This window comes from Cyrtonyx montezumae, unplaced genomic scaffold, assembly GCF_038088225.1.
Source record: "Cyrtonyx montezumae isolate F1298 unplaced genomic scaffold, pur_monq_1.0 scaffold_8, whole genome shotgun sequence".
Taxonomy (NCBI): domain Eukaryota; kingdom Metazoa; phylum Chordata; class Aves; order Galliformes; family Odontophoridae; genus Cyrtonyx; species Cyrtonyx montezumae.
In genome coordinates, this window is record NW_027072089.1 from 78,962,099 (window position 1) to 78,988,157 (window position 26,059).

The 26,059-nt window shown below is 39.4% G+C and overlaps 1 protein-coding gene across 2 annotated transcripts; it reads left to right on the top strand.

Annotated features, from left to right (window-relative positions):
* The first annotated feature begins 489 nt into the window (after window positions 1-489).
* Window positions 490-21,636, top strand: PRP4K (pre-mRNA processing factor kinase PRP4K). Of its 2 annotated transcripts, XR_010623206.1 has the most exons (16): window positions 490-595; window positions 3,353-4,546; window positions 7,620-7,793; window positions 8,057-8,212; window positions 8,821-8,902; window positions 10,318-10,528; window positions 12,893-12,966; window positions 14,023-14,113; window positions 14,807-14,954; window positions 16,137-16,274; window positions 17,011-17,164; window positions 18,038-18,152; window positions 18,595-18,746; window positions 19,206-19,292; window positions 20,318-21,073; window positions 21,591-21,636. XR_010623206.1 is itself a non-coding variant. In XM_065753318.1 (15 exons), exons 1-15 carry the CDS (start codon window positions 558-560, stop codon window positions 20,519-20,521), a joined length of 3,018 nt encoding a protein of 1,005 aa, XP_065609390.1. In that variant the 5' UTR covers window positions 495-557; the 3' UTR covers window positions 20,522-21,636. The 2 variants fall into 2 exon arrangements, 1 of the variants encoding a protein (XP_065609390.1); XM_065753318.1 differs by having other exon boundaries at window positions 495-595; window positions 20,318-21,636.
* Window positions 21,637-26,059: the final 4,423 nt, after the last annotated feature.

Genomic DNA, 26,059 nt, shown 5'->3' on the forward strand with positions numbered 1-26,059 from the left:
TTTTCAGCCTTCAATTTAGCTTTAGGGTCCAAACCACACTCCGAGCTCTAACACTGGAAACACAACACAGGCTTAAAGGTGTAACAGCCCGGACTGTTTCTCCACCTTTGCTCTTTTGCTTGAACCCGTAGAACATGAAAGAGAAGCAGACGCTGTAGGCTGGGGCTCCTCAAGGTGAAACCGAACTATTTCTTCTCTGAACGAGATATTTATGACTTCACAAGAAGCGAGGGCCAGGCGAATGACTGCTCTGACTCCGCAGGCTCACATCACAGCATCTTACATCATTACATTCGTTCATCTTCAGGCAACACCCGGCGGGCAAGCCAGCAGCAGAACGGTCAGAGCTCTATTCAGGCTCTTAACCACGGTGAACTGAAGACCAGCACCACGACCTGCCCGCTCCGGGGCAGAGGGCGGTGCCGGCGGTGCTCATCCCGCCCCTCGCGCGGGGTTCTCTTCCGGCGGCCGCCCCCCATTCCTCCCGACGGCTCGACTGCGCGTGCGCCGCGGCCTCGCGTCTCCCCAGCGGCAGCGAAGGAGTTTGGAAGTTCAAAATGGCCGCCGCGGCGGAGCCCGAGCAGCGAGCGCCTGAGTAAGAGACGGGCGAGCGGGGCGGCGGCGAGCGGCCTCGGCGTGGAGACGGGCGGCGGGCAGCGGGGCGGCCGGGCAGCGAGGGAAGGGGTGGGGGAAGGGCGGCGGGCGGCCGCACTGTTGAGAGAGACGCGAGCGCGCTTTCCCGGAGCCTTTCGCGGCCCGGCCCGCTGCGGGGAGCGGGGAGGAGGGCGAGGCCGCTCGGCGGATGGCCCTGGGGGGAGAGGGAGCGGCGCGAGTGCTCCGGCCGCGTGCGCCTCCCGCCCCGCTGGGCCCGGCCCGCCTTACCGGGCTCTCGCGGTACGAAGAGTGCCGGCGCTGCTGGAAACAAGAAGCGATTTGTCGGCGGCGGCCCCTCCTTCCGGCCCGTCTCAGCCTCGTGCAGCGCGTTCTGTGCTCTCCTTTTCTCCCGTGCGGAAGTGGTCGTCTTTCAGCCGTAAGCCGCAGATGTGTTCGCTGCCGTTTCAGATCCGCGTGTGAGCACGTGAGCGCGCCGGTAGCAGCGTCTGGTGCTCTGTAGGGAGACATAAGTTAGAGTAATAAAGTAATAATTAGAAACGGAAGGCCCGAACGTTGAGAAGCGTGAGATTGGCAAATCTTCATAAACTTCCCGTAGTCCTTTTCCTTGAAACGAGGGCAAATGGGGCTGTAATGTGGATGTCACAACTCCTCCTGTGGAAGCAGATACCTCTTGCCCTCATCTTCTGAAATCCTCTTAAAAGGTTTCCCTTCCATGTAATTACAGCTCTGAAGCAGTTAAAAGTTTGAGCGTGTTCTCATGGCACTACGTGAAATAAATCAGTGCCTGCACGTGGAGTAGCTCTTGAACTGTTTCTCTGGGCAGCCTGATTGGTGGGGGGGGCAGCCCTGCTCACAGCCAGGCATTGGGGCTGGTTGGACTTTAAGGTCCTTTCCAGCCCAAACCATTCTGTGATTTCATGCTGGCCAAAGAGGGCTTCACCGGAGCAGCTTGAACGGGTCTGATCTAATATTCTTACAACGTATTGAAAAAACATGAATGTGTTAACAGAGAACCCTCGCAGCTCCCCGAAGCCAGCTAAAGAAGTCTTGAAAGATGCATGGTCACCTTAATGTGCTCCTTGCCACGTTTCTCTGCCCTTTTGCTAACTCATCACTCTGGATTACAAATCCAAGTTGAGAAAGTTTTAAATCTGCTCTTTTTTTGGGTGTGTGCATCTTTTGTGCCAAATGTAATGTTAAACAAACTCCTCTGGAGGCAGTTTGCCTACTTTTGCATATTCATTGTGGTGGTGTCGGGTGACAGGAGGGGGCAGTTAAGAAAAATGCCCTTCCTATGTGCTCTGATTGAGTAAGCAGCAGTAGCAGTAGAGATATAAAGGAAGAAGCATAAGCACTTCCGTTAGAAACATGCATATTTTTCACTCAAATTGTCTGCTCCCCTGGAAAGAGAATATTTCCGAGCATTAAAGTGTTAACGGCCTCAGTAAATTACTTCAGTGTATACTGTCAACATGTCTGGATTGTTTTCTAGTATTTCACTTTGCATTAACTTGTCTAGGAGATAATCATTAACCACACTGTTTGAAGATCCTATCCTTAATTAGGAAGACATAAATTGAGTTTATAGCGAGGTGCCATCCTTTAATTGGCTACGAATAATTGTGATCTGATTATGCCATTGGATCGTTTGGTTGTATTCTTCAGAGACTTCTGTGGAATGAACTTAGTGGAGTTCTGAGGGTCGCTTTTCATTTCCATGTGCATTTCACCACCGCTCTGGCCATCACACCCAGAGAACTTCCCTTCAGTGAATGAGACTTGGGAGAGAGCAGTATGTAAAATACCAGATCCTTAGGGAGTTGTGCAGGTGAGGTGAGCTTGCAGAAAAGCAATGCTGGTACTTGGGAGGTGATTTGGCAGCAGATTTAATTAAAAGGCAGATATCCATGTTGTAGCTGGTAATTGATGCTCTGAAGATATTTGCTAAGAGCTGTAAATGTCTATTGATAAAGCAATTTCAGCTTCTAAGGAAAATAATAAAAGCGAGTGCATAAAGTGTGCGGGCTGAATTATGTAATTTTTGAAGTTATAGGCTTCTGTATTCTGTTGGAAGGCTTTTCTGAGATTAGGTGTTCTTAATGTATCCTTTTCTTTTGTACTGTTCCCTGTATTGCTATATAAGTGCAGGGTAAAAGCAGTTGTGTATTGTCTAACAAGTGTGTGGACATACAGATAGGAATGATAATGAAGAGAACCAGCCTGCTATGCTTGAGAGCATGTGGGATGGTTTACTTAGGGGGTCAGAATCATCCCTTGAAATAAGTTTTGATCTTTGGAGGACAACTGTGCTCTGCCCTTTGAAAGTACTGTTAAAGGATATAGCTGGGGTTTGGGATAGGAGTGGAGCAGTGGATGAGGCAGATAGTGGACTAACAGGATGTGTAAATGCACAGCGCTGTTGTATACTGTTACCAAATACTGGAACCGTGGAACTGAAACCCGACAGCATTGATTTCACCTGCGTGGTTTGTTTTGCTAGTGTATTTGCTCCATCTTCCTAAGCTAGTATTCCTGTCTGCAGTCATAGCTCTCTGTCTGTGACTGACTGTACCCGCTGCTGTGACTTGATTCCATTGCTTGCACGTTTTCAGTTCTCCAAAAGCAGATAATTCAATGCCAGTTAGCTTCTATCATAGAAAAGGCTGTCAAGCCAGCTTGAGTTTAAGGGTTGCCGTGAATTGCTGGTACTGATCGGTAGTTTTTATTTCCTTTCCAGGGCTGAGGATGCTAATGCATCTGAGAAAAGTACAAACGAAGAAAATGGGGAAGTGTCAGAAGCAGATCAACCTCAGAACAAGCACAGCCGACACAAAAAAAAGAAACACAAACACCGAAGTAAACACAAGAAACATAAACATTCTTCAGAAGAAGATAAGGACAAAAAACATAAACACAGACACAAACATAAGAAACATAAACGGAAAGAGGTAGCTGATACCTCTGACAAGGAAGATGGACCAGCTAAAAGAACTAAAATTGATTTTTTAGCTCCTCTGGAAGACTTGGAGAAACAAAGAGCATTGTTGAAAGCTGAACTTGAAAATGAATTAATGGAAGGCAAAGTCCAGTCCGGTATGGGATTGATATTACAAGGCTATGAGTCGGGATCTGAAGAGGAGGGGGAAATTAACGAGAAGGCGCGAAATGGAACTAGACCTGCAACTAAGTCAAACACTAAGGGGAAGTTAGAACCTGTGGAAAATAAAGCTAGTTCCAAAAAAGGAAATAAGAGTGAATCAAAAGAAAGGACTAGGCACAGATCTGACAAAAAGAAAAGCAAGGTAGCCGTTGATGGAATCAAAGAGAAAACAACTAGAAGCAAGTCGAAAGAGAGGAGAAAATCCAAAAGCCCTGTTAAAAGAAGTAAGTCTCAAGATCAGACGAGGAAATCAAGATCTCCAATGCTTAAAAGAAGATCTCAGGAGAAAAACAGAAAGTCTAAATCCCCCCCAGAAGACAGAAATAAGGCTGATGATAAGAGTAAATCAAGGGATCGTAGGAAGTCTCCAGTTATAAATGAAAGCAAAAGTCGAGATCGTGGCAGAAAGTCCAAATCTCCAACAGAACTCAGAAGCAAATCCAAAGATAGACGATCACGGTCCAAAGATAGAAAATCTAGGCGATCAGAGACTGACAAAGATAAAAAGCCAATTAAATCTCCTTCTAAAGACGCTTCTTCAGGGAAGGAAAACAGGTCCCCCAGAAGACCTGGCCGAAGCCCAAAAGGGAGAAGCTTGTCTCCTAAGCCACGTGAAAAGTCAAGAAGAAGCAGATCCCCTCTGTTCAATGATCGCAGATCGAAGCAGAGTAAATCCCCCTCTCGAACCCGATCTCCAGCTAGAAGGCTGAGGAGTAGATCTGCAGAAAGGAAAAGAAGAGAATCGGAAAGGAGGCGTCTTTCGTCTCCCAGGTAACTTCAAAATGTCATGAACCACTGCAGAAATGTGTAACGGGATGAACTGTCTTCTACTTTGCTTGGTGTTTCTCTTTTATCCTGAAAAGAGCTGTTAAGAAGAGAATCATGCTGTGTATCGTATTCTGAGTTTCCTTTCTACGTAGTCATCTTTCAGAAATGCTAACTCCAGCTGTCAGACATGCAAAGTCAGCTTTGCTGAGTTATTTGTTGCTCTCTTCAGTATTGGGAACAAGTTTTGTAGCTCAGGTTCTGCTTTTTGTCACCATATTGGATTCAGATTTTAGCTTCAGCTTTGGTTCTTAAGTTAATAGTAAAGTTGTTTCCAGGACTTCCTACAAAGGGAGAAACCTATTCCTTCTCCTAAATGTCAGCGTTGGCATCTCACCACACACCTACTGAAGAATGATACAGTTACGTGTGTGAATGATGCAATTGAGACTTCAACATATTGTTCTTAGTCATTTTTTTCTTATGAATGTTTTGTCTCTTTGATTTGCTAGAGGTATGGTAGTGTTAGAGGTCTGTTTTGATGATGGACCCAAACTTGTATATCATTACCATATTTTGCATACGCATAAACAAGGGAGGAAGGATTGAAATTTTTTTAATGTACCATTAGCTTTTTTTTAAAAGTCAATTCAGGCTCTAAAAGCAGTTACCTTGAGATTTAAACTGTCAGACAGTAGCATCTTTGAATCTGATAGCAAGCACCTTAGGAGAAAGCAGTAAAATTGTACACGCTTTTAGAAGTTAACCCATTAAAACATGTGAGTTTAGTGAGTGTGTGTGCTGAGCACGAGTGGCAGAGGCAGCACTACAGTGCACCTTCCCCTGGTTCTAGCCCAGGCAGTTCTGACTGTGCATTACTGTGGTTGTTGTAGGGATGGGTGAGAGCCCAGGGCCGGGCCGGGCTGCTTAGTGGGACAGAGCCACTGCCGTGATGGTGCAGGGCAGGGGGCAGCTGTGGTGTGAGCATTGCCAGGCCGCAGGGTTGGACACGGCTGCATTAAATGTGAAGCAGTTCAGCAGGCAAAGGAGTTCAGTTCATGGGATTTCACTTTGTATTCTGAGAATTAAGAACAAAAAAGTATGAACTGAAATGTTGGAAACATTAAAGTATAACACAGAAAATAAACATCTAATAAATGTGAAAGTCTTTCTGCGTGCAACACCCATTTCTAGTATGGGGTGTCTGTCACAGGCACAATTACCAGCTTGCTTTGCCAACATACTGTTGACAGGCAACACTGCAGGTACTTTGGAGGATGGCCCCTGTGATGTTAACCAAAAGTATTGCAAATGCCACCGATTTATCTGACTAGTCCCTTGGTGAATGAGCACTCCATGATGTTTCCTTGATGTAGTACCTATCTGACTTAGCATATTGCATCTTTCAGTTTTAATTTCTGGTGAAATTGCATTTCAGTGCAGGCTATTGCATTGCAGCCAGTTTGAATTAGTTGTCTAAACACTATTTCAAGGGATGCCCCTGTCTAGAATGTTTCTATCGAGTTCATAGAAGACGGACTTCAGAAATACGTTGGTTTTTTTTGCTACACTGGTGAGTGAGGGACTGCTGAGAAATATTTTCTACTGGATGTGAACAGGCTTTCTTTGTGGGACAACTTGAACCAGTGTTCCCATGTTGGGGTTTTATCTGCCTGTAACTACCCAGGCTGACAGGTAACTTCAGGAGCTCTGGTGGGCAGTGTGAACCACAAATTCCCAGGAATTTGATTTTTCATATTTGCTTCCAGTGTTCCACTCGTGCAAGATACTTCTTAGTTCTCTGAATGAAGTACATTACTGTATGATATTACTTATGAGTTGTCACCTTCTTCTTTCTATCACATGCATTAGATCTCTAGGGAAACTGATTGGGGTTCTTTTTGCAGCTTTTTTGATTGGTTTTTAACTGTACAGCCACTTTATAAACTAGAAAGCCTGTCAGTGTGTGGCTTTTTATTTTTTTTGTAACACCACTCACAAGAATATAACATTAATTAAGAGTCAGAATGGGGATCAGTCTGCTCCATCATTCCTGCAGAAACAAGCGCTGCTTCTGCATGTACTTAATTTTTCTTTCTGTTTACTGTTATCCACCAATTCTGCACGTGCTTTTGTTATATGCAGTTAGGGTAACTGAAGCTGTTAACAGCTGTCACTAAAATAAATGTCATTACAGAATGGGTGGAGATGATCGTTCAGACCCAAGGGACTGTGCATTGATGAGATACAGCACCTGAAATAACTTGTCCTGGTTCAATTTAGAAGAGATAAAACTAAAAGAAATGAAGTAGCAACATTTTATTTGAACAGTAGTGGAAATATTTTCCAAGAATTTCTATTGCAGCTTCATCAGAACAGTTGTCAAATATTTTTAACTTGTTTTGCACTGAAGTCTTGCTGTCTTGGAATATCATTAAGCTTTTTAATGTGATTGGTTCATTAAGGATTTTTTTTCTTAAATAACTGTGCATCTGTATAGACAAGAATGAACATGGTATCAGATGTTTTTGTTTTAATTTGAGAAGTGTTAATTGAGAATTGTTGTTTTCAGCTGCAGTACTGCAGTGTGTGGAATGCTGAAGCTGTCCACTTCTAGTGCCCAGATTGGGAAACATGGAAGTTGTTATTATGGAATAGTTTTGTCCTAAATTTGAACATCCACATTGTAAAGGTTCTGAGAAAAATTCAAGAATTTGTTTTCAGGTTTTATTTATTGAGTACTGCTTCTGATAAACATGAAAACAAGCTGCTATTTAGATAAGACATAAGTGCAAGCTTTGTTTGAAAAACTTCTCAGCTTTTTCATAGTAATTAACTAGCTCTGCTTCCAGAGTTGTCCTGGGCTAGACCAAAGTGTGGGCATGTATTTCCCAGGCTGGGGAGAGAAGTACGTGGAGGGCAGCCAGCTCTGCAGCACACATACCCATTTCTGTGCTCAGAAATCCATCTGGTGGATCCTCACCTGCAGGAAGATATTTAAAACTGAGATTTTTAGAGGGAATTGCGGGTTTTATTTTCAGCTTGCTCTTTATTTGACTATGGTTTTCTTCATTTTAAGAACGCGAACCAGAGATGATATTTTGTCTAGACGTGAAAGATCAAAAGATATCAGCCCCCCCAGCAGATGGTCTCCATCCCGAAGGAGGTCTCGGTCACCCATTAGAAGGAGGTCTCGGTCACCCCTTCGACGTAGCCGGTCACCAAGGAGGCGGAGTAGGTCCCCTCGGAGGAGGTAAAGACATCACGTGCTTTTTTTGTGTTTGTTTATAAATATCTGAGGTGTGGGGGACAAAGTGGCAAGGCCAGACTCTTTCATTCATTTTTCAGTCCATGTGTGTGTAAGCTGGCATAGTTGAATTAATTCTGTCCTCCATAAATTCCTTTGTTGTATTACTTGGAGTTGCTGTGTATCTTTGTTTTATGAACAGATCCTTGTCTTCTAAAAACAAGAAAATAAAAAGCAAAATGAAAAGAATTCTCTCTTACTGTTACCAGGGATAGAGGCCGAAGAAGCAGATCTCGCCTTCGAAGGAGGTCCAGGTCACGTGGTGGCCACAGACGCAGGAGCAGAAGTAAAGTTAAAGAAGACAAATTTAAGGGTAGTCTTTCTGAGGGCATGAAAGCTGAACAGGAGTCTTCATCTGATGAAAAGTACGTCTTAAGTCCTAACCTACTATCTTAAAAGTGCAGTTCCAGAGATATGGGGAACCAACTAAAACTTTAGGCTGTAGTTTTAAAGTTGTCATCTAAAACCTTAATCCTACTTTATTACTTCTAATCTTGTCAAATTACTACTGGGATTGTCAAGATCTGGTTTTTTAGTGGGCAGACCTTGCAGGGCTCGTGTGGTTTGGTTTCTAATTTCAACTTGCTGAATGTCTTTTGAAAGTAATTCAGTCTGTGTGTATCTTAGCGTATTGCTTGAAAAACTGAGAGGATTAATTGCTACTAGCAAATTGATTTCTGTATTTGCTAAATATCTAATCTGCACAAGATATTGTTCTGAATGCACTGAAGTCTGTAGCTGGGATTGAAATGCTTGGTCTCGATGAGCTGTCAATAGATACATTTTCTCAGTAAGGAAACATGAGATCTGGGATTTAATACAATGGGATTTAATACACTTTGCCTTCTAAGTCAGTAACGATTTTTGTTCAATGTTCCTTTGTGTGCTTTCTGCACCAAAAAATGGCATTTAGTAGGATTCAATATGTACTCTTTATGTTTATGGTGTTATATAAAAAGTAATATTTTTACAGTCTTGAAGATTTTGATTTGGAAGAAGAGGATGAAGAAGCAGAAATAAGACAACGAAGGTTACAGCGGCAAGCAATCGTTCAGGTACATGGCTGTATTGTCACATGGGTTACAGGAACAAATGTTATGCTTTTAGTTCAAAGTGTGATAAAGGAGAAGGGTATCGGCCTATTAGAATAACGTTCACTGTTGCTATTTTTTCCCCAATTAAATTATTGTAAAGATTAGTCTTGGTCAAAGCTTACACTTCTACTGCAGCAGTATCGCTTCTAAGACTGAAGCAACTTTCCTGTGAGTCATTGTTGTGTTACAATCAAACATCACATCATATGACTGTCAGAGAACATGTTAAAAATATTCTCATTTATTCTCATCTATAGGTTTTCCTCAGGGCTGCACTGTTGGTATTGTAATATCAGTTGAACATTGCTAGATATCAATGAACCAAACTGGTTAGTTTGTTTCAAATAGCTCTTGGCTTTGACCCTTCCAAAACTTAATAGAACCACAGAATTGGTTTCCCCTTCATGAAGTTAGATAATGTGTTCAGTCAGATGTACATATTTGTTGCCAGGAAGATCTTGCTTCTCATAAGAAGGTGGCAGTAGTGATGGGTAATGCGTGATTGAGTCCAGTGAAAGTGAGTTGAGGCCAAGGGGATGTAATTGTAAAGCACAAGGAGGGTTTTCTTTTGTTTTCCAAAATTTTGTCATAATTAATCTGTCAGTACTAATATTATGTTAGGCACAAGGAAGGAAATACAGAGGCCTGAAATGTCACACACCTTTTCAATCTTACTGAGTTGTAGCAGAATGAATTTTCGTAAGCTACATCCGGTTGCATCCAGTTCTGGGGCCCCCAGCACAGGAAAGACATGGAGCTGCTGGAGTGGGTCCTGAGGAGGGCCATGAAGATGTTCAGAGGGCTGGAGAACTTCCCCTATGAGGACAGGCTGAGAGAGCTGGGGCTCTTCAGCATGGAGAAGGCTCTGAGGAGACCTTATAGTGGTCTTCTGGTACCTGAGGGTGCCTGTGGAAAAGCTGGGGAGTCTTTTTATAAGGGCATGTAGTGATGGGGCGAGGATAAATGGTTTTAGAACTGGAAAAGAGGATAGATTTAGACTAGGTATCAGGAAGAAATTCTTTTCTGTGAGGGTGGTGAGACACTGGAACAGGCTGCCCTGCAATGCAAGGTTGTGAATGCCACCTCTCCAGAAGCATTGACGGGCTGGATGGGGCTTTGAGCAGCCTGCTCTAGTGAGAGGTGTCCCTGCCTAGAGCAGGGGGTTGGCACTAGATGATCTTAAAGGTCCCTTCCAACCCAAACCATTCTGTGAATCTATGATATCCAATTATGCAAATAATCTTTTGCCATTAGAGATGCAGGTGATAATGAAAGCAATGATTTAATGTTCAGCACAAGCCATTAAGAGTGAGAATAAAAATAATTAAACTGTGATAAACTGTAATGCTGAAGTTAATAGTCACGTTTCTGTTTAGAAATACAAGGGCCAGACAGAAGACAGTAATGTATCTGTGCCATCTGAGCCAAGTAGTCCTCAGAGTAGTACACGTAGTCGCTCAAATTCACCGGATGATATCCTGGAAAGGGTAGCTGCTGATGTGAAAGAGTACGAACGGGAAAACGTGGACACCTTTGAGGCATCAGTAAAAGCCAAGCACAACCTCATGACAGTGGAACAGAGCAACGGTAAGAACCTGAAATCTCGCTGTATAATGCAGTGTATGAAAGCTCAGCTCTTAAACAGAACAGTGCAAAAGAGATGCAATCCTTGTTCTTTTTATATGCCTTCAGACTTGGAGGTAAGTAGACTTTTTGGACAGAGCTTGGAGTATTTCCTTGAATATTAGGATATTTGAAAGTATGTCAAATATTAAAATAATAAAATCTTGTTTGTTAGGAGGATGACATGAAGTGTCCCCCATATTTCTAGGAACTCTTAATACAGTTCATGCTACAGATACTGAAGAGGAGATCATGATGCCTGAACCTGATAATTAAGAATCACTTCTTTTTAAATGAAAATTTTTCATTTCACTTATGCATATTTTTTTTCTTAGAAGTTTAATTTCTTTTCTTCATTTTGGAATGGGTTGCAAACCATGACTTCATTCATTCATTTATTGTCAGAGCAACTGTTTGAAGAATATATGTACATCTGAAGTTTAGAATGTTGGGGCTTTTGAGAGACATTCCTAGCATGTCCATGTGGACAGTGCATCTTGTTGCAGAAGGAATGGCAATTTTTCTCCTCTTTCTCCACAGCTTGGTCCTGCTGTGGCAAAAGGAACATAAACAAAGTCTATGGTCTGTGTTTGTTTGGTGTTTTGTTTTTTTCACTCTGGAGGCTGGATAACCCTAAATCTTCCAGCCAGCCAGAGGTGTGTCTCTAGTTGCCATGCAGACATACTTAAACTAGTTGTTTAACCAACCCTTCAGGAGATGGTTGGACAGCTTGTATTTCATATCAACTACTACATATATCCTTGGCTATGTTGTAGTGAATCCTTGGATACGTTGAGTGGATGCCTCTTGAAATAGTAAAGCTGCACATCTCTGGGACTGGTGCAGAGTAGTTTGTCCTGATGTTCCCTTGTGCAGATTACATTTTCAGATTCATCTACTGTGATGGAAGTGGAAAGAATGCTCTTATGAACTTTTTCTCTGTTAGCGTAGCACAAGTTGGAACTGAGTCCTTTTATTCTGTCACACACACACACACATATATATATATATATATATAAACACACTAATATATATATATTACACTAATTATATATATCCTATATAGTATCAGTATATATTATATACTAATATATGTATTATATATGTGAGAGATATGTACTGCTTTCTAATTTTGTCCACTAAAAGATACTAAAATAGAACTGTTAACTGTATGGACATTTTAAACATGTTGGAGAGGAACTTTTTTTTTTTAAGAACACTAGTACTCATGAATTGCAGGAACTTTAATGTATTGGTAGGGGGTCTGGATTGGAGGTGACCATAACAACAGAAGGGAATAGGATCATCTGTTTTTTTTTTTATCAAAGCAATATTTAACTTAACCTTCTATAAAGGCACAGTAGTGACTAAAGCACTAATTGGTAGCTCGCTGTAGCCCATTTAAAATGTAAGCAATTGAAACTACAAAGAAAAATCAAGGCAGTTGCTAGAAGGGTCTTTGCCTTTGAAACAACAGTGTCAGTATGATGGATGACACTTTTTGATGCCTTTAGAAGATTGATATTTTGTGTGAAAGTGGTTACCTAAGGAGACTGGAGAATTCTGAAGTTAACCATTTAATTTTCTCCTTTACTTAATACCCTTAACAGTACCTGTGAGTGACCATGGTCATGAAGAAATGCTACTATCATACTGTGTGTTATGAAATAGTTGGAAGTTTATTTGCATTTACTAATGTATACTTAATTTACATTTCTTTGTTTTTATCTTGTCAACCAAGTAAAATGTCTTTGGGACTTTAAAGATGATTAAAAGGTGAGAAAGGGATAATATTCTTCACATTAAGGTTGTTTGTCTTTAAAAAATAATCAGCTTCATCTTTCACTGTAGGCTACATGAGATCCCTTTTGTTGGAGCTGAAGAAAACATTTCCCAAAGATACAGTTTCTGGGCTCTACAACTTTGGTTTTTAGTAAAATACTTTGTGATTTTCAGAAAACCCTGCACCTGTATATTGAAATCATGTCTGCATGTTTTAATACATATAAAGGTATATTTTCATGCAGTCGTTTGTAAGGATCGTATAAAGTATGTACCTTTTCTTCCTGCTATGAATTGCTTGAAGGCTGTGATACTTAACTTTTTGAGGAGGTATATTTTTTTTTTGAGGGCTTTGAAGAACTTTACAAATACAGAACTCAGATTGGTTTAATGTAGATGAGCTCTAACTTTTCTTGCAAATACTTTAGTTTGCCACCATATTGATTTTGAGATTGTACTGTACCAATATCAAGTCACAGATTACATTGCTAACAGTTTTCTGCTTGCCATCTTCCTCATCTTGAGTAATGTGCATTTCCTTTCAAGGTTCAGCTCAGAAGAAACTGCTAGCTCCTGATATGTTCACAGAATCAGATGACATGTTTGCTGCGTACTTTGATGTAGGTAATTCTGGGAGATGAAAAGTATGATTCTTTTTTTGCTTGTTTTTCATTGAAGGGTTGCTGTCACTTGAGGTTTGTGGGAACATTGATTTGTGAAAGCAAAGCAACTGAGTTGATAATCTGTTTTTAATATTTTGACCAGTTGAAGCAGACAGAGTAGTTCTTAATGTTTCAGTGAAAGGAAACCTGCAGTTAAGTGTGATTTTGGTAAACAAAAAATGAGATATTTTGCCTGCTGCTCAGCTGAGAGCTGTGATGGCACACACTTCTTCATGTATTAACCTTCTGTGTGAATGTTGCTGTGTTCTGCTGTTCTTTCATCAGAGATGTATACTTTCTTCAGAGGTTCAAGTGAGGTTAATTAAAAAGTTTGTGTAATGTATTTTAATTTTCTCATGTGCTGTAGTAATGTGGAGGCTTCTCTTTGGATGAAGAGATGCATTTCCCATTTCTGCTTCTTGCACTATTTAAGCAGCTTTTCTTAAAACGTGCTGAAGCAGCTTGCAAATCTTGGCAGTCCCTTAAATATTTGCTGCTGCTGATACGCAGTCACTGAGAAATAAAGTCAAGGCAACAAATTCCTTCTTAACATGGAAATTCTCCGGTTAATCTTGTTTTATGGCAGATGAAATCTTATTAGTTTTCACAGGAGATTGTTTACAGAAGGTGTCACTGTAATAAAACAGACACATGCATGCACACACCAAAGTAAAAAAGATAGACACTTGAGGAACAGTGGGGGTTTAGGTGCTTTTAAAAACTTCAGAATAACAAGTAGGGATTTAAATGGTTTTTAAGTAATCGGTTTCTGCTCTACAAAAATTGTTGTTCAATTGAAGATATTTTTACTCCTCGTGAATTTGAGTTTGTGGTAATACATTGTCAAATCAGTTAAGCAGTGTCAACAGTGGCTGTAATACTTTTGTGATTCTTAGTATAACAGTACTAAGGCACTGAATGAACAGAAAGAATTTTTTTTTTAAGTAAACATTAAAGAAAATGTACAACTAGAGCACACAAGCAAAGCTGTTACATTTGCTCTTTATGTTTCAGAGTGCTCGTCTAAGGGCTGCTGGGTTTGGAAAAGACTTCAAAGAAAACCCCAATCTCAGGGATAACTGGACTGATGCAGAAGGGTATTATCGTAAGTGTCATTTATTGGCTTGTAACTACAGTGAGAAGGAGGATGCTAAGTGGAAAAGAAAGAGCCTCATGTAAAAGTACTGAAACGCTCTAATGTGAATATTCTGCTGGGAGTGCCACACTGAGTAAGGCATGCCCAGAGCAGTTTTCTGCTCTTGCACACTTGTGCAGCATCAAGTTGCTCCTACATATAAAATTTCAGTTAGGGTAAAACTAAAGCCTGTCCATAGTTAGAGCCATGATGTCACCCTGGCAAAGGAAGGAAGGAATGAAGGAGTGCTTGCCAGGATCTGAAACCAAGAAATCTAGCATCCAAGAAAGTATAGGTGACATTTGTGGTAGTTGTTATCTAGGATTCAGAATGGAGACAGTGAGTGAATGAGCATATTTCACTTCACTAGTCAGTGTTAAAGGTCATATGCAGGTGTAAGGGCCAAAATAAATATACCTGTAATGGACAAAATGAGCATGCAGGTTTTAGCCTCAAGAAAGGGAAGAGTCCAGACTTAGAATTGTTGTTTGTTCCCCGTAATTTCCACGAAGATTGGTGGATTCAGAATCTAGTATGCTATGAAACTAAGTGATTATACTGTTTATCCCATGTTAGTGAATTATTTAGAACGATTTATTTTTCATTTATGTTTCATTGTGCGTGCCACTCTTAACTCTTGAATTGCTTGATTTTATTCTTCAGGTGTTAACATAGGTGAAGTTCTAGATAAACGTTACAATGTCTATGGTTACACTGGGCAGGGAGTCTTCAGTAATGTAGTACGAGCCAGGGATATGGCAAGAGCAAACCAAGAAGTAGCGGTTAAAATCATCAGGAACAATGAACTTATGTAAGTAATGCTTTTGTTTAGTAATACTATAATGATGTGTGCGAGACTGTCGGAAGTTTTTCATGATGTGATTTGAATCTTCCTTTGTTTCAAGTGAAGTAACAGATTACAGCTGTGGTTCCCGCCTTTTCTGCTAATATGAGCCTTATAATTGGAAGCGCTTGAGGACTATGTATTTGAGGACTATGCACTTTTACAGCTATCACAGGAGAAGGGTACTTGCATTTTCATCAGGCACTTTCTCATTTGCAAAACTGCAGGGAACAGTGGTGGCCAGAAACAAGCTTAACATTGATTACGTTGTCTACCCAGCCCTAAGACTATAGATGGGAATTGAGGACTGTAAAATTCTGGTTTGATGGACCAAATCAATCTGGGAAGCTGTAGGTTGGATATCAGTCAGTCATCTAACTTAGAAAAAGGCATTTAAGTTAATTATTTTTGCATGCTCTCCATATGTACACGTGTGTAGAAGACATGAGAAAGTGATGATACTCTGCCTATTGGGAAGAATATCACCGAGTGTCTTTTAGACTGAATGACCCTTAACTAGGGCAATGTATTAAAACTGTGTTGTTACCTGAGGATTGAGAATCTCTAGTACTCATTTTCAGCATCTACTGCCATATAGCTACAGTCATGTATTATGTCCTCATCCATTCCAACTTATAGAGAACTCTTTTCCATCCATTTTACACTGGAAGTCATAAAAGTTATTTTGGTTTGTGTGAGTTTTTAACTGAGTTATTTTGAGCTATATGAATAGTGCCTGGAAATTTTTAGGGGAAAGAAAATAGTTAGGGGAAAAAAATATTTAGAAATATTTAGGGGGAAAAAAAAAGGTAATAAAAAATAAAAAAGTCTTTAGTTTGGTGTGTTAAGATAATTTGGTTTGGGTATGTATTTGACTATAGTCAGTTTAGTTTAAAACTTTTGTGTAAGTGGTTAAGTAATTTAAGAACAAACAAACAGGAGAGAGGAATAAGTAGTTACAAAATCACAGGTGATCAAAGACCTACACGTAACCAGTGGGTAGACACCAACAGTAAACCACTATTGAGGCTTTCTCAAGTGGTGCTACATTATGTAGCACTATTAAAACTGACAACTAAAACTCAAGGTTTAAACGAGGTTCTAGAATCTCACTTGTTTTGTTTTCTAATTGTATTTCTTTGTTTGCAGGCAAAAAACTGGCCTAAAAGAACTGGAATTTTTGAAGAAGCTCAATGATGCAGATCCCGATGACAAGTTTCATTGTCTAAGATTGTTCAGGCATTTCTACCACAAACAGCATCTCTGTCTGGTGTTCGAACCACTGAGGTAAGGTGACAGATGGTTGGGGTTCTGTGTGATGAGTAAAGTACAACTAAGTAATCTTTTTATCATAGAACTGGATGCACTGATTGCCTTAATTCCTATTCCTGCTTATGTGTTGTTTGTATCAATTGCTTGTATCCTGAGTTTGCACTGTATATTTTAATTTTGTCATAGATATTTGAGTTGATGATAAATCATTTGCTGAAGCAATGCCAGTTTTTTTGAAGTGACTAACATATAGTCAGTAATAAGCCCCATGACAAATAACTTCTTTTTGTGCTGTCTCTAACACATTTGTACATTGTTTATATCCAGTTATGATTTTGTTGTGGCTTCGTCTTGGCCTTTTATCTGCTGTTCAAGTCATGGAATCATTGCCTCATCAACTCCCATCTTTTGCATGTTTTCTTTTTTAATCACTTCCCGTGAAACTGAGCACAATGCCTGCACAGTTGTTGAGAAAATGCTGTTCAGGTGCAATCAATTCTCTCCAATTAATCTGGATTAAAAATGTGTTCTGAAGTGATAAGTCCAGTATAGTAAGCAATTAGATGGTATAGTGTAGATCTGATTGTTTCATTGCTGTAATCATAGCGAGGTACATACCTGAAGTTGAATGTAACTTTTTCCCCAGAATTTCTAGAGTTAACTAACTTCTTCATATTTGTCCTACAGTTCAGAAGGCAGCTATATTTACCCTTACTGAGTACTTTTATCTTCTCTTTCTTTCTTACAATAGTATGAATTTACGTGAGGTGTTGAAAAAGTATGGGAAAGATGTTGGTCTCCATATTAAGGCTGTGCGTTCCTACAGCCAGCAGTTATTCCTGGCTTTGAAACTTCTTAAAAGATGCAATATCCTACATGCAGATATTAAACCAGATAATATTTTGGTAAGTAATAACTAGTTGAAAATTATTTTGCATGGACGGCCTATAACAAAAAAACGAGTATGTGAAGTGAAGTCAGAGTTTACCTAAAAATGTTAAAAGTTCCATGTTTTGGAAAAAAATAAAAGCTATAATGGTATAAATAAGTAAATAAATATAATACAGCATTTCAATAAAATATTTCATTTGTTATAAGCTTTCTGAAACTAACCTGCATCCACTTGTACCATTTTAGAAAGTAGATCTTCCAAAGACAATATCCTTTATTAGGAAAAGTCTTGGGTCTTTTGTCATCAGTAGCTGAAAAATGTTCTTGCTTTCTTGCTTTTTTTAAGAGCTATATCAGAGGAATCAAATGCTTTGACTTTGGTTTCCTTGGTGGTCAGCCATGGGCACACTTAGATTTTTATTTTATTTAAAATGATCATTTCTCACCATCACTGTTGTAAACTTTACTAGCTAAGCATGAGACGTGAATAATATTCTGGTTTATGAGTGGTGCTCTGGATACTAGAGGTGGAAGTCTAAGTTATGCTGAGATTTTTTTTCCCCCCTTACTTCTAAAATACACACTGTTGATGCAGAAATAAAGGAATTATATTGAAAAAAAACCTAGTAAAATCAGCAAGGGAATAAGTATGTGAAGCTGACTTCTGTATTTCTTAGGATCTGTAGATATTAAATATCACTTTCAGTTTAAGAAGGTTTGACAACTTTCTTAGTAAACAGAGAAGGCAGACTAAAGCATGGGAAGAAATTAACTTAAAGGCTGAATGTTTTTCTTACCTCTGATTTAAATGTCTTGTTAAGTCTTACAGTGCTATTGCCAGTTTTGTACACAGACAGTGTTAACATGCGTTAATGTTTAATTTTCAGGTGAATGAGTCTAAAACAATATTAAAGCTTTGTGATTTTGGATCAGCTTCACATGTTGCAGATAATGACATCACACCGTATCTAGTTAGTAGATTTTACCGAGCTCCTGAAATCAGTAAGTACATTTGGACTGAGTATGCTCAAGCAGGTTGAATCAGTAGTAACAAATGAAAATTAAGACTTGAGATTACTTTTTGTTTGGTCTCAGCAAAACTCCACTCTGAAAATATGACTTTGAAAGCCTGTTTTATCATTTTTCATATGTGTTGGTGGTCAGCTCAGTGAGAACATGGAGAAGTCATTCTGATTGGTTAGAGGTTTGTTTTAATTTAGAGGTATTCTTTTGACTTCATTTTTGTCTAACTTAAGCTGTGGTGATTGGTTTGGGTGTTAGGTAAAAACCACTCTTTTGGTAACTGGGATACTGTAAAAGTGAAAACTCTTTCATTTGTCATACTTTCTTATTCTTGAGGATGACTTTTTTTAATTTGTCTGGTATTGTGGTGTTATCCTTAAAGCTGCCTTTATGAAATTAACTTGAAATTGCTCTGTTTCAGTTATAGGAAAAATCTATGACTATGGTATAGATATGTGGTCTGTAGGCTGCACATTATATGAGCTTTATACAGGAAAAATACTCTTTCCTGGCAAAACCAATAACCATATGTTGAAACTAGCCATGGATCTCAAAGGAAAGATGCCAAACAAGGTAAGAAAAATCAGTTATGATTTTTACTTAATATCTGGAACTTCTGTTGTGAACAGTAAAACGTGCTTTCTACTTTCTCCCTGAAATTCTGTCTTATCACACACATCATCTCTTAACAGCAAGTAAATGTCAGATATCCTTTTAACATATAATTTATATTAATCTAAAATTATGTGAAGTGAAAGTATACAGCTTCTTTTTTGTAGACTAAGTATAAAATGAAAGCAGAAACCTTCCAAGGCACTGACCTGAAAAAAAAATGTGTAAGTCAACGGAAGGTGGTAGGTCCTTCTTCAACTGGTTTGAATGCTATTTTTTTATTCAGCATAGTTATTTGATATATAATTCAGAAATAGTAAGTTATTTGTGTTTTACCAGTTAGCAGGTGTTGATGCTAATTGTGGAATTTGTTAACATAAAGAACTTGCCTAAAATTCTTGTCTTTCCCTAATTTTCCAGATGATTCGAAAAGGTGTGTTCAAAGATCAGCACTTTGATCAAAATCTCAACTTTATGTATATAGAAGTAGATAAAGTGACAGAAAGGGTAAGTCCTTAATGTGCCTACTGTACTGGTCGTTCAAACCTACCTTAACATTTGAACTGCAAACAAAAGTTCGTAAACTATCAGAATGCAAATTTGTAGAGGCGTATGCAAGTTGCATAGTTATAAACTGGATGGTGGAGTAGATTACACCTTGAGTTGAATTCACAATGACACAAGTGGTGGGGTTGGCCAATTGAGCAGAGGGCCACGCAGCCATCCAGAGGGACCTCAGTAGGTTGGAGAGGTGGGCTAGCTATGATCGCATGAAGTTCAGCGAGGGCAGTATGAAGTCATGTACTAGGGGAGGACCAGCCCTGGGCACCAGTGAGGGCCACCCAGCCAGAAAGCAGCTCTGCACGAAGGGACCTGGTGTCTTGGTGGGCACCAAGGTGAATATGAGTCAGCAGCGTGCCCTTGCCACGAAGAAGGTTAGTGGTATTCTTGGCTGCATTAGACAAAATTTTGCCAGCAGGTCAAGAAGGATCACCTAATCCTTCTGTTCTATTCAGCATTGTGAGGCTACACCTGAAGTACTGTGTCCGGTTCTGGGCTCCTCTGTACAAGAGGGTCTTGTACATACTAGAAAGAGCTCTGCATAGAGCCAAGATAATCAGAGGACTAAAGCACCTCTCCTGTGAGGAAAGGCTGAGAGAACAGCAACTGTTAAGCCTGGAAAACAGGAAGGTAGGAGCAGAGGAATTTTATCAATACATATAAATACCTGAATAGAGGGTGCAGTGAAAATGAAGCCAGTCTTTTCAGTGGTGCCTAGTACAAGAGGCAGTTGGCACGGACTGGAACAGCAGAAACAGATAGCTGCTGGCAAAAGATTCAGTCTAGCCTGCCCCAGTAGCTTTTTTTCTGCTATTTTCCTTTGCCTGCCATGAGTATTTATGAGGCCATGAGATGATGAGCACTGCTGATGAGAGATAAGAAAAGCTTGCAAAAAAATTGAGTGGTGTAGGAATTACAGCGGTTTTGTGTGTTGCCACTGTTGTACAAGGTTGCCGTTTTTGTGTTTGTAGGAGAAAGTTACTGTAATGAGCACCATTAATCCAACTAAGGACCTGTTAGCAGACTTGATTGGGTGCCAGCGACTCCCTGAAGACCAGCGTAAAAAAGTACACCAGCTGAAGGACTTGTTGGACCAGATTCTAATGTTAGATCCAGCTAAACGGATTAGCATCAACCAGGCTCTGCAGCATGCCTTCATCCAGGAAAAAATTTAAACCAGATGAAGAAGTTCAAAGGGTTTGAGTAATTAAGATACAAAGACTGAAGAAATTTCACAGCAGTTATTAATGTATATAAACATAAATATTTGCCCTGCAAAGTTGAGGAAGAAAAGATACATTTGAATTAACATCAAGGCTGATATTTCTTTTAGAAATGTTAGAGTAATTCTGTTTTGTGTCTTATGTGAAAATTTTCACTGTAGAACTGTTTTAATTGCCAAGACTGCACAGAAGTACAATGCTAATGTATATGGTTGCAGTTCGTATATATTATAAAAAGAAAAAAGCATCTGTTTAAAAAAAAAAGAGCAGTAATACTGGGTGGTTGATTTGTTTTTAGCAGACTTGGCTTCATTTTTTGTCTTTAAAAAATGGCCAGCATAAATGCTGTTTATATTCACATTTTCCTAGGTGTGTGTGTGCAGGCCACAGCAGCATGCCCTTGGTGTAGTCAGTGCCGAAGGGGGTCTGTTCCTTCTTGAGCCTGCCCGCAGGGATGGTCTCCTCTTTTAAAGCAGGTTGTGTACAACTTTCAGTACACTGAAGGTAAGCTAACCCATCAACATCACCGGTGTTTAAGCTGTTATTTTACTGGAACAACTGACAAATGAGAGACAGTAGCGTTGTGGCAGAAGTCCCTGCATGTTTGATAAATGATCTTGTTTTTATTTTCTGGCATTGCAACTGTGGCATAGTTACAACTTCCGTTCTGTTCATCACATTTACAATTTTGAGAGTGCGCACTTGATGGATAGAGCGCCTTCAGTGTACTGTTTCTTATTACTTTAATTTTTTTAATCAACTTGCTATAGACTTTGTATACATTTTGTTAAATACAGTTCACTATGACATAGAGCCAATACTTACGGAAGAGTTTTCATTTAGTAATTACATACGTTGGGATCTCATTTGAAAGAACTTATATCTAAAGGATAGGTAGACAACATAATGAAACTTTTTAACTATTTGTATGTCATTTTGAAAGTGTACTGCTTTATGCTAAAAGTGTTTCATTTGTTTTCATTGTTTTCATTATTTGTGATCATGTTGTCTTTCAATACAGGCATAAACCTTCCACTCTTGAACAAAGCAGCTGCTTTTTAAAAGCGGTAATTGCTTCTTTACCTTTTATTTCTTTTGTAAATGAAGCTTTTCTTTAAAAAAAAAATGTGACTTTAAAGTGTTGTCTCTTGCATAAAACAGTTGACACTTACTTATTGTAAAGTGAAGATTGTTCTGCTGCATGTAAAGTGGACCATGCAGATTTCTGTATGTTTTCAGTATGCATCATTAGATAATAAAGTCTTTTGTGAACAAGGCATTTGTAGCCATTTTTAAAAGAATCTGTCTTCAGTGATGGTAAATCAGGTAATTTCTAAAGAACCACCCCTGCCTTTTCTATTAATCATTTAATTAAAAGGAATATTAAAAGTTATGATCTTTGGAAGAGCTATAGGCGATATTAATTAGATGTATAATTATCACTGCTTAAACAAAAAGAAAGCAAAAAAAGCCCTACAGATACTGTCTGCTTTCGTTGTAATGAAATTATTCCTGTAGGACGTGAGATGAAATTCAGGCGTTAACTAATGTTTGTGCTGTTTTTCTCACTTTTCCTTTTGATGGTGCTGAAAGAGAAAAAGGAAAGCGAGTCACAGGCCACTCAACGCCTACTCCATGGGGTCTGATTTGCTGAGACACCAACTTCACCTTCCTAACAAGGTTATTTCTGACAGCATGTGTAGATAAACATTTAGCAACAAGTTAAAAACGGCTTGAAACATTTGAGATGGTTATACAACATGAGGGAAACAGAATCAGACTTTTCATATCCTTACTGCTGTTTTAAAGAACTCTTTGTTAAGAGGTTCCTCTTTACACTTTTGATGGTTATATTCTGAAAACCTGTGATAAACACACTGGTTTCACGTATTTTATAACACTTATTTGAACTAAGAAGGGCTTTTGTATCCGTCTAGGTACATAAAAGACAACAGTCCTGCACTCTGCAGAGTGCATGCAGCAATGGAAAAATGAGGCAAAGCAGTCCTTCTGCTGGTGGGGAATGCCCCACCGGGGAGATGTAATGACCTAAGTACAAAAACAGGCAGGAGATGGGTTGTTTTGTAAGCCTCTTTGGAACCTTCAACCTGTCTCTCCTCTGTTGTAAAATTCCTTATAAGAAATAATCCATCCTTATTTCCACCTGTTACGCTATCTTATTCGTAGCAGAGGTAAATTCAGCTTTCACGTTTAATGAAGTAGCAGTCGTTTGCTAGTTAATTGCAGAAAGTAACTTGCACTTTCACAATGTAGGCTGTGCTTCTGAGGGCAGTTTTACACAGGAAGTAAAAGCTTATTCTTTCTGTTACTTTGTACTTTATTCTTAAAATAGGAATATAGAACGAATGAGTTGGTGATACAGAAACAAAGCAGTAGGAAACATGCACCTTAATACCTACAGAACTGTTTTAAGCTGTTCTGGAGAAGCGTAAAGTTGCTCGTTCACTTGTTCTTTGTGTTGTAGGTGCAGCTCAAAAGAAGATGATGGCTACCAGAAGACATGAACAAAGGTTTCTGTCCCATAAAAGATATGAAAAATACTCTTTGTATATTTCTGTCTTAATCTTTTGGTTTCCAGCATCCCAGTTTAGAATTGATTAACACTGCTACAGCATAGATGATTCCTGAAACGTACTTATTACATTTTTTATGCTGATATACTTGTTTTGTTTCTGGTTTAAGATTTTCATTGTGATTAAATGTAGGCAAAGAAGCATTACTGTTTAATGCACTTTTCATAAAATGATCGTTACAAGACCCGACATTTAGAAAAGTCTGCCACTGTATTTGATTAAAATAAACACATTTAACTAGTAAATATTTAAGCAGATGATGAGCTTTTTTCTTTAACTTCAGCAGGTTTGCTAGCTCTGTTGAACTTTACTTTTGATGCAGAGATGAGCTGACAGGCATTATTCAAAACGAGTGGATCTCAGTCCTCCACTCAGTCTCAGCTTCAGCTTTTTGTATTGGCAGCAACAGAAAATTTTTAATTCTGATTCCCAAAGCCTCTAATATTGAAAATCTGCTGAACACATTTAAGGAACATTTCCAGTTTTAGGCAACACCTGTTCTTGCGGCCTCTGAGGATAACAGAGAAGCTGCTGACAGCCACAACAGTCCCCTGAATTTGAGGGGCTGCAGCTTGGTACAAACACAGCAGTTTCAGAACAGGGTTTTCTTGCTGAACTACTTTTCAGGTGATCTAAGAGGATGATTTATCTTTTCCTCCCTTATATGAAAATACAGTTTTAATCTTCACCTGAGGTCCTACATAAAGTGTAATTGAGTCTGACTTATTGCTTCTCCTTGCTGGTGACAAAGCAACTCCACATGTTCAACATGTTTATGAATGCTTGGCAAGCTAAACAAGATATCAGCCTTTTGTATTCATTTAACTCAAACCTCAAACTCCTTAGGAGATTAATTGCCTTTTTTTTTTTTTTTTTTTTTTGGCACTGAAACAAATATGCAGTTAGATTGGCTTTTTATTACTATTATGTATACTGCTTTAATTAAAAAAAAAAAAAAAAACTGTTGAAGAGCCTTTGATTGAATATAATGATTCCTGTAGGATATTTTTAATAATGCTTTATCTCCATACATAGGGTAAGTGGCAATAAACCTCTGAAGAACCTTTATGCATGTATTGACCCGTACACAGGAGGCAGACCAGTCTGTGCAACTACTGGAGATAAAGCAGTCATCTGCAGAATGTGTCAGATTGTAACTGTGTGCAGCATGTTGGGAAGTGGCAATTGCTTCAAGTTAATAAAGTATGCTTAAACTTACTTGTATCTCGTCTTCTGTTGTGTTCACAAATGTTCTTTTGCAGAGCTTCTAAAACACACAATTTTGAAAGATACCATCTGATTTCTGCATGGTGCTGTCTGCTTAGGTATCATGTATTGAAGAGTTGGGGGATGCTGTGGCATAGCCATTAGTTTTTTGAGGAGTAGATTAATGCTGGTGAGTTAATGAGCTGCCTGCTTGGTGACATGGCTGGCCTCTACAAAAGGAGGCTGTCACCTGGGCTTTACAGAATCACTGGTTACAGAAGGCAGGGAATTTCTCTATGTCATAAACTTTTTCTGTGCAAGCCTGAAAAGGCGTAAATGAAGGAGGACACAAAGGTGTCTTTTAAGGCAGCTTAGTGTTGATTGGCAACATGCAGAACGTTTATCTGTTGAGCATTCCAGTGGTCTTTTTATTGAAAAATCCCATATCTATGAAAAAATCTTTTTGGATAAGGGCAAAATGGAATTGTGTTGGCTTTTGAGTAGTTGCCTGCCTGCTGGTTTTGAATAAGTCATATTTCAGTTTGATTTCCCCAAGCCTGTGTTTTTTTTTTGTCTAAAACCAAGCTTGTATTAGTTAAGAAAGAATAATACATTCTTAAGAAAGAATAACATTGCATTACAGGGAAGGGAAGATAAACCTAACCTAAAGATGCATTTGGATGAGAAAAAAGTGAGGGTACTCAAATGGAGGAAGAGTGCTTGGTGGACAGAGTGTCTGTATTTTGTATGCTCAGTACATGGGTATGGAACAGATACCAGTCTCTCCTAGGTTTTCACATCTGTAATTAGTTAAATATTTGGATGAACAAAAATTCTGTTTAACTTTGGGATAAATAATTTCAAATGAAAAACTCAGTGCCTCCTTTCTATGACAGTCCTTTGATTCTTCATCACTTCAACTGTTTTTTCATAAACACTGCTTTTTGATTACTGCAGCCCGGTCTTTCTGTGAGCTAATTATTCACAGATCAGTGAAAACTTGAAAAAATATTCAACAAAGCTACAGAAGGTTCAGTTTAAATTGAAACAAAAGGTAAAGCTACTTATGGGCAGGTTAAAAGAAATTTTGGAAAACAGGGAAAGATATTGAACGCATCAGGCTAGGCAGCTTCTCTACACTCATTCCTTCCACTACTTTTCTGCAAAAAGTCTACAATACAATTTTATTTTTTTCCTGTATTATTTTTTAAACTGCAGACCTCATCACTGTGATCACAGGCAAAATTGTTCTCTGCCTCAATCTGATTTCTTGAGTCATCATTTCTCAGCAGTTTCCTTGGCTTCTGGAAGAGAATACACAAAGATACTCAAGGCAGTTTGCCAATGATTTTGTTGGCATAGCAGCATGCCCTGTAAACTCCGCATTTTGAGACAATCTTTGCCAGAAATATGCAAGAAATGCAGGTAGAGGCGGACAGTCACAGTCTTCTTTATAACTGCTCATGGTTCACTCTTAAAAGTGTTACTTTTCAAGTGAGAGCACAACCAGGGCATGCCACCAGCTGCATGTGCAAGGCCCCCGGAGTTCTCAGAATGCCACTTTCACTCAAAGGGCTCCTGCTAAGGACAAGGAAAATCTAGGGGAGCCTGGAGCCCACGCAGCTGCCACACACACCTTCCCTGCAACCACTCAGGGCAAACCGGTCTGCTTCAGAAAAGAAAGTGCTTC